Source organism: Columba livia, chromosome 4, assembly GCF_036013475.1.
Source record: "Columba livia isolate bColLiv1 breed racing homer chromosome 4, bColLiv1.pat.W.v2, whole genome shotgun sequence".
Classification (NCBI taxonomy): domain Eukaryota; kingdom Metazoa; phylum Chordata; class Aves; order Columbiformes; family Columbidae; genus Columba; species Columba livia.
The window spans coordinates 67,600,389-67,620,943 of NC_088605.1; the positions used below are offsets into that span (position 1 = coordinate 67,600,389).

Genomic DNA, 20,555 nt, shown 5'->3' on the forward strand with positions numbered 1-20,555 from the left:
GTTTCCAGAGCCTGAATAAACCATGTGATCTTGATTTAACATTTAATACTAATTGCTAACAAAAGGTAGTTAAAAGAATATTTCATATTTCAAAAGCAAATATAAACAACTGCAAATAATGATCTATAGCTTTTAATATCTAAATTACTTTATCGATTGTTCCTTAGTAGATTTGTGTCATCATTCTCTACCATATTCTTTCCCATTTAGTTGACTTTTTTTGGTAGAAATATTCATTGGTAGGATTTTAATATTTCACTTTGCATTTTCTCCACAGTTAATTAAGTAGTTAAAAGATAAAATTGGAATGGAATTACTTCTCAGAAACAGTGATGTTCTTGAGTTACAAGACATTTAACCTTTTCAGAATAGCGAACTTTGAATATCACCAGTGCAGCCGAGTGGTTTGGAAAGCCGTGGTTTTTAAAGGGATGATAGTTCAATATCCTGGGTAGAGCTGTAAGGTGAGCAGCAGCTAAAATTGAGTAAGGTGAATAACTAGCACATGATACAATATTATAAATATTTTTTTGTTTCAAGAACAAAGTAAAGTACTAAAGTGCAAATTTTCTTTTAGACCCCCAGCCTGCTCCTTCGGGTTTTAAATACATCATTTAAATGTTAAATCTTGAGAATCAGGGAAAGCCCCACACTCTCATAGTGTACCCTGGGCTCAATGGGGACTCAGGTTCTGCTGTCCTTATTCTGCAGATAGTAAGAAGGGTGAGCGGGCTGTAGCTTTGGTTTAAAGTGTATTTTTATATAGACACATGCATTTATTAGTGGTTTTGTGCTCACGCAGAACTCTGCTTTGAGGAAAGTGAGGAATGCTTAGTTTGCAGGCAATATGAAATGATTCATACTGAACATTTTACTGATTGCTCCTTTCTATTAGGGTTTTGTTAGATACCACAGACTGCAGAATAGTTCCTTGAGGTGCTTGTTGATAACATCTATCCACTTTTATTTTACCCTTTGATTTCTGTCTTGTTACTTTTTCACAGGAGGCCCTTCCCCCATATTGCAGAGAGCCTAGCTAATTTAATAGTTTTTGTTGAGGGATTCTACAGAAAGACTTTTTTCAGAAAGAATACGTTATATCAGCTAGGTCATGCTTACCTGCATGGTGGCTGACTCTTGGCAGAACTCATTAGATGTCATGACATCCCTCTTTAAGAGCTGCATCAGATCTTCCTCTGTATATCCTACTTTTCCATGTGTCTTTTAATGTTCTCCCCTGTAGTATCTACCAATTTGCTCTCTGTGGAAGTAAGACTTGCTAGTCTGTAGCTCTGGGATCACCCAGCAAGTTCTTCTTAAAGTTTCTCTTTGTATTGCTGCCTTTTTCCTTGTGGGGGATTAGGCCTATGTAAGCAATTAATTTTGTGTGCAGTTCAACAATTTCACTCTGTGAGTCTTTTTAGACAGGAATTATGTGGTTAGACAGTAAAATTGTCCATACTACTGGTAAGCTACTTTTGAACTATCAAAAGATTATTATTATTGTTCCTTTCTGAAGGAGAAGTTCTGAAAGAGAGACTGTCAACAGCGTTGCCCTGCTCTGTGATCTGAAATTGTCTCAGCATTCTCAGTGTTGGCTTGTAACATTGTAATCCCCATATGTACTTGGGACTTGATGGGAGATTCGTCTTCATAGTCACAACTACTGGAAATGAAATGTCAGCACTTATTGAATGTTCAGTGACCTTTTTCCTTTGTGTAGACTTCATATGGCACTTTATATCTAGGTTATTCAACATTGTTTCATGTCTGTTGATAAATCTGGACTTTGCTCCAGTGTAGGTAACTCCATAGCACAGCCAGTAAGTGTTGACCAGTGAGGAGAAAAAATTTGCTATCTCTGAATCGTAAATGGGACAGACTGCTTTGCGTGCTCAGCAGTTCTGTTCTCTGGATTGTCCAAGATCCAGCAGAGAATGATTTTGTCAATGTCTTTGGGGTGCACTGCCATAGTAGTCTATGTTAGTTGTCATGTTTTTTTAAAACATAGTGAGAGTAAAAGTCCTGCACATGTGGTGTAACTTAACAGTTAGGACACTTAGTCTGACAGTGTTGACACCCTTGTTCTTCCTCCAGGAAAGGGGGGCTGACCACCAAGCCATTTACCGGTTTATACAGAAGAGTTTGTTGCCTCTCTTTAAATTTCCAGAGATGGAAGTCAGTGGACCAGAAAGCAAGCATATGTACCAGTACCGCACTGTAGATTACAGCTAGGCCAGTCAGCTTGGAGATAGGGCCATGCTACCAGACGTTCCTACTTGTTCTTAGGACTGCCTTGGTATTTTTACAACCAAGCCATTGTTGAGCTATTTGGAACAATCAATCCATGTAGAGATTGTCCAGGTAGCGTAAACTTGTATCCTGAGCTGACTGCTGTATACCATACTGTTAAACGTGAGCCTAAGCACTGCTATTTCTTCAATTTTCCAGGTATTAAAATAGAACAAGTTCCAAAGCATCCTTGTTGATGCCTTCATTTGGGAGAGAACTGTGAGACTGCAGTCTCAGTTCTGAGTCTGTCTGGCCTATGGATCAGGATGGGTGTTGGACAATATTTGTTGCTCTGTCAATGCTTTTAAAATGTTTTTCCTACTAGCTAGCAGCAGGTTGGTGTCTGGGATTTTTGCAGAGCTCCTCTGGAGTGCCTGACTCTCCTATGCATGGTATAGCGAGCCCAGAACTCTCAAGCATGTCCGGGTGCCTCACCCCAAAATTTTTATATCGCTCCGGAGGTCAGTGCCTGTAAGCTGGGTTTGCAATGCCTAATTTAGAGGTGCATAAATCCTCTATTAGATGAGGCGTTCTTTATGGAGTATGCCTTGTGCTAGTCTGCATTTGGTAGTAAAGTGTTTGAAATTGGATTGCTTCCCAAGGCTTCATGTAGGAGAACGTTTTTGTTAGCCTGTTGGGCTGTAACTACACCCTGTAACTAAAATGGACTTTCAGAGCCAAATTTAGCAAAGGCTTTAGCATCAGAGCTTTCCCTGATTCAAGTAAATTGCCCGATTTAGTTTTTTATGCCTTTTTTTTAGTGTACATTTTAAAATACTCTTTAAGTGGACTCTTCAAAATACTTCTGTAGTATATTAATCCATTCACCATTTTTATGGTAAGGAGGTGATTACAAAAATGATAGGTGTGATAACTTGAAAGTTTGACATTTATATAAACGTTACTTATAATCAGAATTCCTAATTAATTTCTTACAAATTCGATATTTAGACTGAAAAAATGCCTTTCTAAAGATGTTGTAATTAGTTTTTGATAAGTTGGAGACTGTGTCTGTTCTTCAGAATGATGATGACAAAAGAAAAACCTGACTAGCAACAGTAAATATAGAAGCAAAACAAAAAGTAGCATTCATATCTACTTAATTAGCCGGCCAACGATATTGGTAATTTGCTTTGCCAACAAAAATTACACTCAAGTAAAAATTACTCGCTAGATACCTCTAACTCTAAATAGCTGCTTGAATGACATCTGCCATTCTACATGTGTATTTTTCTCTACGGACTGTGTGTTGCTGTCCTGAAAAGGTCTTTCTCTTCTCTTATGCACTGGCCAAAGTGAATCATAGCAACAGCAGTAAATTAAACATTATAAGACTCTGCAAGCTCTAACTTTAAGCCATCAAGGATGTTACTTAGTTACCTTGGAAACTTCACAGAGTCAGAACATGCTGGTATTTAGTAAGATCCGGAGGAAGAGTTTGTATTTTGCTTTTAAACTGAAGTTGTTATTGCATTTTCAGTTTATATGTATTTTAGTTATCTGTACATATTAGTGCAGTGTTGTATTTTGAATGCAACCATGTAAAGTGTGTAATTACATAGAAAAATGTGTTTTAAAGTTTAATAGGAAACTGATGTTGGGGGTTTGTGTTTGTGGTTGGGTGATTTGTTATTTGGTATGAAAAAAGCGCTGTACCGGGTTACATAGGGGCCTAATCACAGCAGGCTCTTAATGCCACCCTGTAGAAAAATAGGAGAGACTGAGTGTTCTTTCACAGAATGTCCCTTCGTTAATTCTCTGGGTAGGGAAACTCCTTGTAGGACGGGGAGTAGGTGGAGGGGGCTGCTTTCTCATATGGCGTTTAACAGAATTAGGTAATCCATGCTTGCGAAGTAGAGGCATAGATTACCCCCTCAGCCCCAGACTGAAGGAGCAATAGAACAGGTCTGTGCCTTTCCCAGGACTGCGTAGCTCATAACTCAGTTCTGCACAGCCCCCTGCTTGTGACATTCAGTCACAGCTCAACATTGATAAAAGAGAAGGAGGTAGTTGCATACAAACGTTATTAATGTTTGGAGGTTCTGGGGTCTGCTTGTAGCATCCTAGCTATCGTAGTAGGGAGAGAGACTAAGAGTATGAACATTCCTACCTGATGCAGTATTTTTAAAGTAAGAGCTAGTTTTGCAACTGACCTTCAAAACTAACATTGTAGAAAAGACTTAACTTTTAAAAAGGATATTAAACTCATCCCAAATATCCTTGCTTCAGAGATGAAGATGTTCAGTACTGCCTTTTGCTCACGTGACAAAAATTCTTCTTATACTTTCTAAGTACTCCTGTGGCAATTCGCTAGCAATAGTTGGCCTGTGAATGCTGCATGACACTTAAAGTACTCCCAGTTCTTTCTGATTTCAATGTAAATAAATGAATTAGCCTTATAAGGATGTTTGCTTATAAACCTTTTTTAAGAAGGCCTTCAAGTAAGCAGAACAACCTTATCCACCTCCAGTTAATACACTCTTAAACCTGTATATGCTTTTTTTTTTTCTAATGAAAGTTTCTTTCTTTAATATGTTTGACCGCACAGAAATAGGAGCAAGAGAATTCCTATTGTAGAAAGTTCTCAGCAATGCAAACATGAGTAGTCAGTTGATTTAAAAAGTCACAGTAATGATGTCTAACATGCCCTGGTGCCCTGGTGACAGAAGATACAGAGAAGACAGTGTTACTGAATGCCTTCTTTGTCTCTGTCTACCCTGCCGGAGGCTGTCCTGAGGAGCCCCGTACCGCTGAGGCCCCAGAGGAAGGCAGGACAATGGAGGAGTTTGCCTCGGTTGATGAGGACTGGGTTAGGCAATCTGGACATCCATAAATCCATGGGTCCAGATGGGATATACCCGCGGGTGTTGAGGGAGCTGGCTGAGGTCGTTGCTGGACCACTCTCCATCATCTTTGCCAAATGTTGGGAAACGGGAGTGGTGCCTGAGGAGTGGAGGAAAGCAAATGTCACTGCAGTCTTCAACAAGGGCAAGAAGGAGGACCTGGGTAACTATAGACTGGTCAGCCTCACCTCCATCCCTGGGAAACTGAAGGAACGATATATCCTTGGTGCCATCTCAAGGCATATCAGGGATAAGAGGGTCATTAGGGGCAGTCAGCATGGCTTCACCAAGGGGAAGTCGTGCTTGACCAACCTCATTGACTTTTATGAGGATATAACAAGATGGATGGATGATGGCAGAGCGGTGGATGTGGTCTACCTTGACTTGAGTAAGGCACTCGACACAGTCTCCCACAGCATCCTTGCAGCTAAACTGAGGGAGTGCAGTCTGGATGATCAGGTAGTGAGGTGGACTGTGAACTGGCTGAAGGGAAGAAGCCAGAGAGTTGTGGTCAATGGGGCAGAGTCTAGTTGGAGGCCAGTATCTAGTGGCGTGCCTCAGGGGTCAGTACTGGGGCCTATATTATTCAATATATTCATCAATGACTTGGATGAGGGACTAGAGTGTACTATCAGCAAGTTTGCTGATGACACCAAGCTGGGAGGAGTGGCTGACATGCCAGAAGGCTGTGCTGCCATCCAGAGACCTGGACAGGCTGGAGAGTTGGGCGAGGAAAAATTTAATGAAATATAATAAGGGCAAGTGTAGAGTCTTGCATCTGGGTAGGAACAACCCCAGGTTCCAGTATAAGTTGGAGAATGACCTGTTAGAGAGCAGCATAGGGGAAAGGGACCTGGGGGTCCTGGTGGACAGCAGGGTGACCATGAGCCAGCACTGTGCCCTTGTGGCCAGGAAGGCCAATGGCATCCTGGGGTGTATTAGAAAGGGGATGGTTAGTAGGTCGAGAGAGGTTCTCCTCCCCCTCTACTCTGCCCTGGTGAGACCACATCTGGAGTATTGTGTCCAGTTCTGGGCCCCTCAGTTCCAGAAGGACAGGGAACTGCTGGAGAGAGTCCAGTGCAGAGCAACAAAGATGATGGAGTGGAGCATCTCCCTATGAGGAAAGGCTGAGGGAGCTGGGGCTCTTCAGCTTGGAGAAGAGGAGACTGAGGGGTGACCTCATTAATATTTACGGATATATAAAGGGTGAGTGTCATGAGGATGGAGCCAGGCTCTTCTCGGTGACAACCAATGATACGACAAGGGGTAATGGGTTCAAACTGGAACACAAGAGGTTCCACTTAAATTTGAGAAGAAACTTCTGGATTTGAAACATTTGGATTTATTTACAAACTTAAATATTTGTTCCCTAAACCTAGAGCTTCATGTTCCATTAGTACTATTTGGAGTGTTGCTTGATTGGCTATTTTAAGGATATTTGAGTGCATGGTCACAGCTGTGTTTGTATTAAATGGTTTTGACAGAACTGATAAGTCCCTTTACCTGTTATCTTTGTATGTTACAGGCTGTGCATGTATTTTAAACTGTGGTGTTAGATTTGTCATCTATTTAGCAGAAATGAAAAATTTTGTTTTGGAGTAAATTAACAATAATGTGACCATACAGCACATGTAAGAGACTGGGCCTGTCAAGGAGAAGACAGTACTAATAGTATGTGGAGCCCAAATTCTGTCTGCTATTTTGAAGATCACCTAGAGCTTTCCTGCAGTGGTCTGCAAAAATGATGCCTTTAAGAGTTGTATTTACTTCTGTAAAATATATTTCTAAATATCTTTTGTTCAGTGCTGAATGAATTTCAAGCCAGAGAATAAATCACTGAAAATCAAACTTCTAATTTTATTGTGGAAGACTTGTGATCAATCAACCTAGACTACCTCCTTGTAATTATTATTTACTGTTTCTGTAGAGAAGCTTCCTAAAACTTGCCTATCTTATTTTTTAGTGGTTTTGCTGCTAGTGTGACAATCATACCTACTAATCTCAGGGAAGGACTGCAGTGGTGTACCATCTATGGTACTGATAGGTGGGAAGCAGAGCTGTGGATTAGCACAGGCATGAATCCAAGTTCTCTCATGATGTAACACGTGTATATCATCCTCAGGAGTGCTAACAGGAACCGGGGATGGGGGTGGGGGATGGAGAGGGGGACTGACACTGTCCTAGAGTAGTTTAGTCTGTCTCTTACACCTTTCTTTGCCCTCTTCTTGTGTATGTGCCTCTGCACCAGCTCCCACTCTTGCTAGGATGAGTACAGACTGGACTGAGGCAGGTTGAGACATGGTTGTTTCAAAGTGCAAACATTTTAAAAGTCTGTTGTTCAGCACAGTTTCTTGATTATCCAATTTCACGCTCCTGCTTATATCATCAGTTAATCCTGGCTGCTGACCTTCACTTGAGATACAGCATGTCCGTACATCCAAATAACAGTCAGCACTTCACAGCTGAGAAGTGCTGGAGAGGGCTGACTTGTTAATGCGTGGGATTCCTGGCCCAGCATCATCACTGGGAGAACTTGTGGTGCCTCTCTTAAGCATGGGTAGTAAACTTTTTTGTGCTTGTTTGTTTTTCCTTCTGCCACCTGTATGATAAGGAAGTTCTAATAAGAAGCTAACTGACGTTGGTGCTTCTTTACATCAAAATTTTATCATTATTACATGAATTTTCCCTCCATCCTCATCATTTAAAAATCTCTTATTCTGCTGATTAGAATAGCCTGTATTTACACTCTTCAAGCTGCCAACTCTATTCAGTTAGTTGCAATGCTCCCCTTAAAAGGTGAATACTGAGTAAAAATTTCAAGGATAGCCTGAGGTATGATGTGCTGAAATCAAGATCTAGCTCTCTGTTTGTCATACACACTGGATCATATCCCATGTGCAGTGTCGACTTAAACTCACCTACTGTGCCACAGTATTTTTTGCACTGCTGTGTATGCAGGTGAATGTTCAGCCTTGGTCTGCAGGGTTTCTGAGCAAGAAAGTTTGAACATACTTTTTGCGTTTTTACATGAACTGTAAAACTGAGGTTAAAGCCAAGAGATAATCACATGGTTGATGCTTTAGCTGTGCTGCAGTTATGCAAACAAGCAAGGAAATAGATGAAAAAGCACTGTTATGGAAAATACTTTAACCTGCTGTGAGCCTTGCAGAGGAGACAGACCAAATAGGCTTGAGTCGTCAGCTGAGGACACTGATAGTGTTGAACGTGTACGAACCAAGAGCAGGCAAAATCATTTCTGTCTTCAGAGGGAATGGCTTCTGATTAAAGGCAGTAGGAACATCACAAAGGGAAATGCTTTCTTGACATTTTAATGTGAATCAGTAAAGCAACTCAAAACCAAGGGATTATTTTTAGACTGGTTAATCTTTCTCAAAAGCAATCTATGACGGTATAATAAAAGCAAACAAACCCCTTCAACAGTCCTAGGAAACAGAGACAGTTTGGTTCATGACCTAGTTTTTGTTGTTGTGTTTTGTTGGTTTGCCTTTTTTTTCCCCCCAAGAACATCAGTGTTACATTTCAAAATCATCTTTGATTTACCATAATTGGCCAAAACTCCTCTCCTCTGTTCATTAGAAAGTTGCATTGTATAATGTATTTTAAAATTCTCATATGAACATTTTAATAATTAGATGTGCATCAATGTCAGTGTAAAAAGTAACTCTAGAAACACTGCCTTTATGAATTTGTTGTGCTGGCAAACTGCACAGTCTATATGTTTACTGAACTGTTTGAATTGAATAGCTGGCAGTTTTGTGTCTTTTTTGTTAATCAGCCGTGCAAATACAGTGTTTAATGTTCACTCTACATCAGAAATAGAAAATATTTTTTCTGCTGTAGTACTGCTCATCATGGAGTATCATTTTCAGGAACTGTCATATTAGAAGTCATCAGTAGTTGTGTATCTGTGCAGCTCTCTAAACCTATAAGATGCTTTTCCCTTTTAAACAAATAACCCTCATCTAGGCCATGCTTTCAGAATCATTTGCCCCTGAGATGATTTGTGGTTGAAAAGGCAACTTGTCATGAGTAGTATGCTATGTTAGGTGGTGTAGAGTGACACTCTATGTTTGCCGGTGGTAATGTTCTTCAAAAGTGTATAGAAAAACTGGTGGTAAATTCCACTTCTTTTGGGGATGAATAAGCATGTGATAGAGATACCGGTCTAATAGAAAACTACACTCATGGAAAGAGCTTTTGTGCTCTTCTTGGATGTAGGCAAACTGTTAGGTTGCATGGGTCTCTTTCCCATAAGACAGTGTTCCTGTTGTCTCACTGCTGGTGTGTTAAATGCACCCAACTGGTGGCAGAGGTAAACTAAGGGCAAAACCACAAGTCCTCATGCAGACTTGTCACTGTATTGACAGAGCATGTGTCAAGGAGTGGATAGGAATCTGCAGGTAGGAAAAAGCAAAGACAAGATGTGGTGTCCGTTGCATGTGAAGATTTGCCTTGCAACACAGCTACAAAATATTTTTGTGCAGCCCAGTCTATATGCAAGCTTGGCAATGAAAACAGATGCTGTACATGGCTAGCTTTCTTCAGTGTTTGCGGATGCCTCTTTTGTTCTCCAGAGGCTCTCTCATGGTTTTTCTCTTTAGGATGTCTTACTGAGATATGCCATGATGATCTTGAGTTTCATCACAGTTCTTACTCCTACGTTTATAATTTCCAGCTGTGGCTCAGATCCTGCAATATGGATATGGTGATACTTTGCAGGCATCACAGGAAACCCTCATGAGTGGGTCAGGACTTCATTTTTAAAGCAAGCGATAGTAATTCAGCTTTCTCAGCCTTTAAAGTGCAGGTTACAGTCCCTTTGGAAATTTTTATGGATGTATTTCATCTTGGAGCTGTGCCACCAATGTCTATCTGTTGCTTTGTGATGTTGTTCTGACTCCTGAGAGATGTTCTTGCTGAAATATTTCCAAAATAAAGCTGGCTATCCCAGCTATATTTGGTCTAATAGTGGGATAAGTTATGGTTTATCAGATCGGCTTTCACGACTCATGCTCCAGTGGGGCCCTGAGGTTCCAGACAAGGGAAAGTTTCTGCAGGTCTGTTAGAGCCTTTCCTATCTCTTCTGACCAGTTTTCCTTTGCTTTAACCTAAAACTGTCATGTTCTGCCTCACAGCACAACTGGTTCTTTCTGCCTCTTTACTCTTCTGGCTTACATAAAAGGCCTCTCTTTTATGTGTCCTCTTCTGATTTAGGCTACCAAGTATTAGTTTAGTCCTGGGCTTTAATAAATATTTATATTTTGATAGCGCTGCTACACTAACAACTCATACCTAAGTGTTCCTTTCTGTGAGGCCTGTCTCTGTTCTTGATTAGATAGGCAAGTTGAGCAAAGGTTTGTTGAAGAAATGAGGGGGAGGAGAGGTGTGAGGCCATAACAACTCCACAAGAGCAAAAGTCCAAATAGTTATGGTAGGTATCTAACTTGATTCACTTATTATTGGTAGGGAATTAAGGGAGGAGAGAAAGGAAATCTTTAGAGGTGGAAAGGCGAAAAACCAACAACTATTGTTTATTTTGTTTTATTCCCCTGCTTCTATGAGAGTTTGCCACTGACTTCCATGGGACCATAAACAGATCTCTGCTTTATCTTCTGGTACACAGTGACATCTACAGAGAGTGGAGCACATCAAACAATACTTTCCTATTTCATACCATGTATTTTTATGACCATTTTTCTTTTCAATATTCAGTAGTTTAAACTTATTACTCTGTATTATGCTTTCTAATGCATGTACAGTATTATTTGTCTTTGTAAATTCCCAGAAGATCTATGTTTGTTTGTTTGTTTAAGTTACTTCACCCTGGCAGAAGTTATTTTGACATTTGGAAATGCGATAGCAGTTTATGTACCCAATCAGCAATTAATTTCTCTTGATGGGTTGAATGTCTCGTCTCATGGTGCAATGCCCGGGAAGTTTTCAGCTCTTTTGAGGGAAAGTTTCTGTGTTGCTCCCATCAAGAAGTGGGGTTTTGATGCTTCTGGTCTGAGTGCTTATTCTGAAATCATCATATAAATATCTTTATTATTAGATATGTTCATTATTGAAGTAATGTTTTAAATTATTAAAAAAAAATACTAAAATGTAAATTCCAATGTAAAATCCAAATGAATAAATCAATAAAGCTACACATAGTGCTGTTTTTTTTCAGGATTTGTTCTTTGTTAGACAAAATCCCTAGTTCTATTGCAGGCATATTTTTTGCTTGGTTTTTCTTCATTGATTTTCTTTTTCTCCTTCATTTTTTATTTAAGTTTCTGCAATCTTATTAAGAAGAAAAAATAGCTAAGTTCTGCAGTATGATTTTATAGGTATTTCATCCTTTATTTCTCTGGGTAAGACAAACCAGAGTCCAGCCTAGTGTACGTTTACAGAGCATTGCCTGTGGATACTATTTTCTGCAGACCTGGGCACGTTTTAACCTCATGCACTGCACGTAGTCGCAGTAACTTCAAGACAACCATTTAATGCAGAAAGTTAAACATGCGAGTAGATCTTTGCAAACGTAACCCTTAGGCTACTGGGGCTCTAACTCCACTCTTTCAAAAGGACTGTAATAGGTGATTTTTTTAAAGAAGCCTAAAGGCGGGGGAAACTAAAATTTCCACTCAAAATATGAAAAGACAAGAAAAGAAATTATTTTTGTTTCTACTGTCTTTAAAAAGCTTGTTTATTAAGTGTGTGTAAGAACATAGACGCTTAGGCTCTGAACTTCATGGCATTTATTTTTGTTTTGTTTTGCGTGTTCATGTTTTATATGTAAAGGTCTTAATTTTGGTAAAGTATTTGATTATTTGGGGGTATTTTTTCTTTGCTCTTGGATAACTTTAAGTGTATCAAAATAAGGTTTAAAATTACCACATCAATGTGCATACATGCATATTGTTTTAGTCTTGCCCCCCCCCCTTACTTGGTCAGATACTATAATAATATTAACTGCAAACCAGATCCAGGCCTTATTAAACTAATACAGCAGAATGATAATCAGAAAATTGCCAAGTACTGAACAAAACCTAGAAGTTTTAAAACTTATTAAGCGATTGTGGCTGATGAGCAGGTTTTATAGCCAAGGCTTTCATATCTGAAAAATGACCCCGATAGTTTGCCAGATGACATTATTGTATAGTTTGTGGTGAACTCAATTTTTGTAGAAGAAAGAGCACAAAGTGTATTAATATCCCAGTGGAGCAGGAGGGAGCACTGGAAACCCATGTAGTGAAAATCTCATGTGTATAAAATCCTTGGTAAAAAGCATTAAACCCTTTAGAGAAATAAATAGGTAAAATAGACTCTGTAAAATATAAACAAGCAATAAAATACATGTAAGCATTGAATGCTAGAAGGATATGTACGATTTTCTAGGTATTCAAAGACAATTAATGCTACAATAAAAGATAAAGTTTATAATAGATGCAGTATGTCCATTCCATAAGAAGAAACAGAATAATTAAAAAGAAAAAAGTAGTGAATACACTAGTAGAAAAGTTTTAGCGTTCAAAGGTCATCAGCATTTTTCCTCTTTTAGAGATCTGTTATGTGTCCAAACTCTGCATTTCCTTTCTTATTCTTACGGTCAGAGATTTTTAATTGGAGGGAGTAAGAAAGAAAGAAAGAAAAATATAGAACATGTTTATGCTCCGTATAGTTTTACAAATAATTGAGCAAACTTCCATTTGTATAGTGGTTTCAAGTATGACTTTTCTAACATGAAATATAATCACAGGAATCTTTCGGTTGCTGCGCAGTTATTACTGCGAGAGGCATCTGGAAAATGTTTTCCATTATCTGTGGGTTTTGGCAGAGGCTATAAGCAAGCATGGTCAGTGTAATTAAACTGACAAGTGCTTGAGATACTGTATTTGTCTGCTCCATGTACTTTCCTTCAATAAATATTAGTATTTCTTCCAAATCTTCTACTTTAGCTGGTCACCCTGGCAACATTTAAACGTTAATACAGCATGTAACACGGCAGTGTTCGGGGGCAGCGTTTATGATAAATTATTAGCAGCTTTCTAGTAAATAACTGTTTGAGAGACCATTTGCAATAGGTGAGAGCAACAGATTTCTTTAGGAAAAGCTCAGACTGACAGAAGGTGAAATACCTGACTCCAGCAGATTGCTCTTCATGAGCTGTAAAAACCCTGGGCTGGAGAAAATCAGCCTGGAGGCCTAAACTTCCAATGCTTTCAAAACTTTGTAGGCTGTTGGTGTGAATCCTTACCCTCTTTCTGATAAATGTTGGAATATGGCCTGTGGACTTCTAAATTTAGCCCTTCAGGGGACCTATGGGTTGAGCCACCCGTACTGCAGATTTTGGGTAAAATCTGAACAATTACTGATCTTTTAACCAGGTGATCTCTTCCAGGAGTCAGGTCTGAGCAGTAGCTTTCTAGCTCATTTTATTTGGTTTCAAGTTTGCATTGCTTTTTATAACTTCATGTATCGCTTCATCTAGGCACCTCTTTATGTGGTAAACCATGGTGAGACTGGACCAATCCGATGCAACAGGTGCAAAGCTTATATGTGTCCCTTCATGCAGTTTATTGAAGGTGGAAGAAGATACCAGTGTGGGTTTTGCAATTGTATAAATGATGGTAAGTGGTGTTTCTCTGATCTGTGCTGCATACAAATTCCATGAAACTAAAAAGAAACCATATCCCTAAAATTATTTTCTTGACTTGCTGACTTGATGAAAAAGAAGTTTAGTGAGATGCAATGACTAAGCCGATTTTACAATTAAAAAAAATACTACCCAAGAAAAATACTTAGAATTTGTTCAGTACAATTAAAAATAAATGTATGAAAAATAATGCTGACTCACAAAGTCCAGTCTGATATGATCAAAACTTTATTTAAAAATATTATGTCAGTATAGGATACAAAGCCGCTTGTATTGCTAACTAAAAGCAACTTTTGTGTGGAGAAGAATATTTTCTTTAAGAAATCTAAATGTCCAGCAAGAACCAAATATTTAGAACCATGTTAGCCTAGTCCTGTCCATGACTGTGGATGCAACGGTTAAATAACCTATTAATCTTATTGTGACAAGTGTTGGTTTTCACAGAAGATACCATGCCATATTTGTTCAAGTGTGCTGCATGTGACTCATAACTGTTCTTGTGCTCTTGGCTAAATCCCAAAGCTTTGCCAGAACTAGCCTTTCTAGACATTTGTATCATGTTGGATTTCCTCAGCTGGATCACAGCAGTATGTGCTTTCCCTAATACAGTCATCTTTTCACGTCTGAAATGTGAACCTTGACAGGATCATTCCAGCTTCTTTTCTGCTTAACGCTCAAATGTTTGTGCAAGCATAGCAGATAACTCATTTCATGGTTTGTTAGCAATTTAAACTCTCATAAAGAGAAATTTAAATGCACAGTGAACATGCTATGAAAGACATTTAAGTTGCAGTGTCATTTTAAATCATGCTTTGTATTACTACAGTGTCTTCTATGCAAGTCAGAAGGCACTTAACCAAACCAAAACCACAAAAAACCCCACAGAACTTTAACAAGGACTAAAAATGGCCAACAAACTAGGTAGATATTCCTCTCCCTTCCCCGGCCCCCCCTCCCCTTTTTACGAGCAAAAATGTGAAAAATAAGCATTCTAAATATATATTGATTAAGGAAAGAGGAGCTAAAATCCAGAGGTGATTCCTCCTCAATGTGACTTCCAACTGTGAGACTAGCTGTGTATCAATTAATGGAGGAAAGCCCACTTGATTTCTTAATGCTTTGAAGTTCTGCAGCTTTTATGTGTAGCTGCAGAAGGTTCCCAATACAATGAGCCCAGTGCTTCTTGCTGCACAGTGGGCCAGGCTCGTGAACCTGTTAGAGCATTTTCCAGTGAAATGGTGGTTTTGGATAAAGTGGTACAGGCTTTAGGAAAAGTGCTGGTTTTACCCCTGTCCCCCTGCAAAGCTCTGGTGATCTGAATTAACAGCCACTGTGAAGTCTGGATCCCGAGGGTGACAGACTCCTGCCTGTGGAAATGACCTGGCTCAGTTTTACCTACTCAAGCCTGACAGTGGATGGGTAGGAGAAAAGGGTCATGTATAAGGGAATATGCCCTATCCTCCAAATACAAAAGGAGCTGCCATTACTAGAATTTTGTGGGATTTTGTTTCATTTGCTTCAGTGTGGGAAAAAAACCCCAAAACAGTGCAACCCGGCTAAGTGTTTAAACTCTTCCCTTGATCTAGTAACACAGGAGCCTAGATTAGTACATTGTATCTGTTGAAATACCTTGTTGGCTTGTTTCCCTCCTCCCGAAAATATAAACATTTTTTTCTGCTCTTGTGTTGGCTTTTAGTCCCTCCGTTCTTCTTTCAACATCTGGACCACATTGGCCGACGGGTAGATCACTATGAACGGCCCGAGCTGTCTCTGGGATCTTATGAATATGTTGCCACTTTGGATTATTGCCGAGTAAGTCTTTCCAGGATGTAAACTAATTTACAATATTATACCTTCAGTGGAGGAAATGCACATGTAAGCTGAACATTGGAGTCCAGGAACATTCTAGAAAATATATTTAGATTTGAAGAATGTAAGCTTGCAATATTATGTTTTGATCTTTTGTGCTGCAGACTACAAGACTAACAAGTAAGAATAACAAATAGTACAGTAAAGTTGTGGATCACCAGTCTTTAACTGGGGCATTCGCTTGGTCCTAGCTAGCACGCTGCACTGTTTAGAGGATATGGCTGAAACTCTGATGCAGTGTTGTATTTTAGCTGAATGTCTTTTATTAATATTGAAAACATGCAGACGCCTAAATGGCCTTCTGAATGTTGAAAACCTTAGCAAGGGAATTTGACCTTGTAATCTTTTCCTGGCAAGATTAGTTTTAGTTTTCAGATCAGGAATAAGTTACAATGGAATGGGTTCTCTCTTATAACATTAATTCACTGAAGAACTTAATCCAAAACCCACTCAAGTCACTGGAAATATTTGTAGGTGCTTTTATTAGAGAACTGTTATTGGATACTTCCAAAAGCATAAATTACTTAAATTGGCTAATTTTACAAAACTGCAAGTGTGATTTCATCTGTCCACAGTATGGACGTAGTTTTCTGTTCTTGCTGAAATCAGGCATAATTTTCTTCCTGTCAGAGGAACTGAGGTCACGATAAGGTTAGGAAAAGCAATTGGATCCCATAAAGTCTCGAAGTAGATAGCAGTCACTTCCTCAGACAGTCAGATTATTACTGGTATATAGAAAACGAACAGGTTTAATTCTGCTTTCTCACTAGAGTGCTGTTCCAGAATCCAGTGAAATCCCTGAGACCACCTCTATTCATTTTATTGAGATCTGGGTTAGACCTCAGAACAGGAGAGAACTGTAGTGAGGCTTTACAGAAATACAGTGTGGGATCCTTAGTGTGCATCCAGTGTAGATTCAGCAAGTTCAGTTAAGCTTTACTGATTTCTGGCACCTAAACCTTCGGAAGCTTATGTGTGGCTTTGTGCCATTTTCACAGTTCTTTTTCTCCACTCTGGAGTGTAACCCTGAGTGATGCAGTTTGCAGTGCAGTGGCTTTTGCCATAGAGCTTACTTAAAACAGGGAGTTTTCTTGACCAAGCCATCCAGTGTGGTCTGGCATCTTGTTGCAAAGACCTGCCCATAGACTTCCTGGAATATTAGAAAAAAGAAAACTCTTACCAAATTAACATGCTGGAAATGCTAAGTCATTACATTTTAGAGATGTTACTGTTATAATTACTTTTTCATTTTGTTGCAAGTTACAAAAGTTTAATTCCTTTATAAATCCAGTTTAAGACCAGAACTGAAAAGTCATTTCCTTTTGTGCTTATCAAATGACAAGGATGAACAGCTACAAAAAATGTTAACAAATAACAGCTGTTTTGCATTATTGCGCTCCTGCTATAGCAGATGTGGCAAGAGCACAAGTCCTCAATTCTGCCATATATTTGTCAGAAATTATGCAGGGATTCTTTATAAATGATGATGCGATACAAGAGTTTAGAAGTAGTGTTTGATGTAATTTTTGAAACTTGAATCCAGATACAGTAAACAGAGCAGCTCTTAAAAATCCTGCCTGGTTTTAGTTGACAGTAGTTAATCCTGATTTACATGATTCAAATGAAGTGAGATCAAAGGCTATAAAGTTTAGTTTCAAGCGTGCCAGGGACTATGGTTAAGTCAGTTCGAGGCTTAGATGATTTTTTTCTTAAATGGAGTTTTCTGAGGTTTAGTTAAAGAATAATTTGGTAGGTGGTCAGAACTCTATATATGAAGGCTATGAAACAGTATAATGGAAAATCTGTCCTGAATTTGACAAAAATTAATGGCCACTACTCATCTTAATGAGAATTTGGAAAGCTTTGCTTAGGGAGTATGATGATTACTGTTGCTGTGTTCACTTTAGGTGATCCCCTTCCTGGGTACATCTCAAAGAATTACATTGCTTTATTTGAAAACAAAAGACCTTCATCATACTTTTTCTTACTTAGAAAAAGTTGTGTCAGTAGTGTATGTCACTATTGTGTGCCATTTACATTATGAATAAGAGACTATGCTAAGAAGTCATGCCCAAAGGAATCCATACCAGCCCAAGTCACTGCTGTTTAGGCAGCAGTTACATACATTAAATGTTCCTCTCTCATGCTCTGATTATCTTACAGAAAGTCAGCTTATTCCCGGAAGTACAATTCAGCTGTCCAGAATGCACTGCAGCATGAGACAGCAAAACAGACAGGATGCAGATGATCAGCACTTAGTACTGCTAAGAACTGAGATATTTTAATTCTGGTTCAGTACCAGCAAATGCTAACAAAAACTGAATTTAAGCATTTCTATTAACAAGACAGCATTATATATTGATACAGGGAATGCAAAAACAGTATGGGTACAGAAAAAAGGCAAAAGGCAAATTTGTTTAAACACTTGAGTTCCAGGAGAAAATGTTTGTGTTTCATTCTATCTAATAAACTTTTACCCTTTCCATATTTTATTCCATTATGATGCTGTTTTCTAGTAATAATGTTTTATTGCAGGGGTGGACTTTAGCCAATATGTGTCAGCTTTCTGCAATAATTTCTGTTTCTGGTCCATAGCATTTTTCAAACAATTGAACACTGTATTTAGATCGCCTTATGGTACCACCTGTCAATTTTTTAAATGTAACAGGACACTGTCTAATTTTCCCTGTGAACCGTCATTTTTTCTGTAGAACAACAAGCCTCCAAATCCACCAGCTTATATCTTCATGATTGATGTATCACACAGAAACATAAACAGTGGCCTAGTCAAACTCATATGTGATGAACTGAAGACTCTGCTAGATAAGCTTCCAAGGTAAAGAAACATACGTGTGCTTTGCTTAACTCACTACACTGCAGTTTTCATGCAGCTTTGCATGTTGGGAGGTAAAAAGAAGGTACAGAATATGTCAAAATTTACCATGCAGGCATTTTTGGGGTGACAGTGACCATATGTTGATTTTAACTCTGCTGGCAGTTCTTAGACTTTGATGTCTGGGCTTAGTACACAGATGGAAAGAAACTGTCATACTAACAGCACATGCAGCACGCCTTCTTTTCCTTTCTTGTAGTGAACCCTAGTGGTGTTATCAGCTATGTCCAAGCTTGTAGTTTTCACTTTACTTGCTGTAATTCTGTTTATTGCAATGCTATATTAAATTAAGCAGGGAAATATCAAAACCAGAATACTCAAGAATGGCAAGTCTCTCTAAAGCTGAAGTGCTGGTGGCTTGTGTCTTTTATTGTTAATTAGCAAAACTTTTAAAGCTTCCTGCTGTGCTGTGAGACTTTTCTGTCCTGGTATGTATCTGGAAGGAGAACAAATCTTGTAGGCAGCAAATATTTTATGAAATATAGCACATTTGCTTTGTGAGCATGAAACACACAGTACTAGTATTACTGCTGATCAATATTAATAGCAATATCTTATTTTAGTGTAGTTTTGAGTATAGTACGTTAGTATAGTTTTCATTAAAGACATTTCTCAGCTAAGGTGTGTAAAAGCATTGAAGCACATGAAGAAAGAAAATGCATTCCAAGTAACAATACTGGCAGAGGGAGGACAGACTTAAGAAACGGAGGGAGCAAAGTGAGGAAGGGTGGGAGACGAGATCCTTGAGATCATCTGGGATATGTTAAAAATCTTTAATCATATGTCATTCTGGGATCTCTGTGCATGAAGGAAATTCCAGTCCAGGGTGGGGGGGTTAGTCTGTAAGATGCCCATGTAAGGTGCCTCTCAAGTACTTTATCATTGAAGATTACACTGGAGACACAAGTGTTTGATATTATCCTGAACATATCTCAGAGCTTTCCATCAGGATTGGTCATGACTCTGAAGATATTATGATAAAAGGCATGAGTGTAGTAACAAAAAGCAGTTGGCAGTTCAGGAACACCTAGGCTTGGAAGCTGAGATAAAATGAAAGCAAGTATATCTATATCACAAAAAAGATATATTAATTCTTCTCCTCACCAGCACTCTGCAGAGATCTGCTGCTATATCATTTGTTTGCAGGGCCAAATTCTTCATGTCCACCGAAAAAAAGAAAAACAATACAAAATGTAAAGGCACTTCAGTTTACTCAGAGACTTGTCTGTTGTCTTTAAGTGATATTAATTAAAAAAAAAAAAAAAAGGCATTCCAACAAAATTTGTGGTGAAACTTCTATTTTGGTGCTGAGACACAAAGGTTACTGTGTGTTCATTTTCTGTTGCTTGGAGAAAGACACCTGCAAAAATATTCTGCTGTTCTCATGTGAGATAAAAGGCCTGTGCTGGGAATTCACCCTGTGTTCAGATCCTGAAGAGGAAAGGCTTGGGATAGCAAAGCAATATCCGTGTAACAAAAAGGCCATTGGTGTACAGGCCTGGGCCAGATAAGCCTGTGAAAGTGGCTGCGAAATGAGGAGTTAGAGGCAGCGAAGGAAGAATGAAGGTCGGTAGTTCAAGACCTGGTGTTTTTGTAGCACAGCAAACACATTATTTAGTTGCTTGAAATTTTAGAGCAGACATTTTCAGATTTATGTGTTCCAAACCAGAAACCCCTGACTCTGTACTTAGAGAAATAGGGATAAATGTGTTTAGAGAAATCATGCTTATGAGCTTGGAAAATCAGGCTAACTACTTCCGCAAGTATGATTTTTAGGTGCCTAATTTAAAAAATAAATAATTTTAATGCATTTCTGTACACATGATCCAGACATCTCATTCTGAGATGTTAAAAAAAACTAAATAGTGTGTGAGCTACATAGGCAGTTGGCTGTGACATGTACAGCTGATCTTTAAAACTGATAGCAGCAGCTGGATGAAGCGTGGCAGTGCAGACTGCCACAGGGAAGAGCAGCATCTGAAAAAATTGTCCCAAG

At 38.9% G+C, this 20,555-nt stretch overlaps 1 protein-coding gene across 2 annotated transcripts in view; it reads left to right on the forward strand.

The window, feature by feature from the left end:
- Positions 1-20,555, forward strand: part of SEC24D (SEC24 homolog D, COPII coat complex component) — a 68,424-nt gene that overhangs the window by 33,565 nt on the left and 14,304 nt on the right. For both annotated transcript variants that reach the window (XM_021298611.2, XM_065062752.1), the window contains 3 exons: positions 13,633-13,771; positions 15,494-15,609; positions 18,378-18,502. In XM_021298611.2, coding sequence (XP_021154286.1) covers positions 13,633-13,771; positions 15,494-15,609; positions 18,378-18,502 — 380 coding nt within the window. The remainder of the gene's footprint in view (positions 1-13,632; positions 13,772-15,493; positions 15,610-18,377; positions 18,503-20,555) is intronic.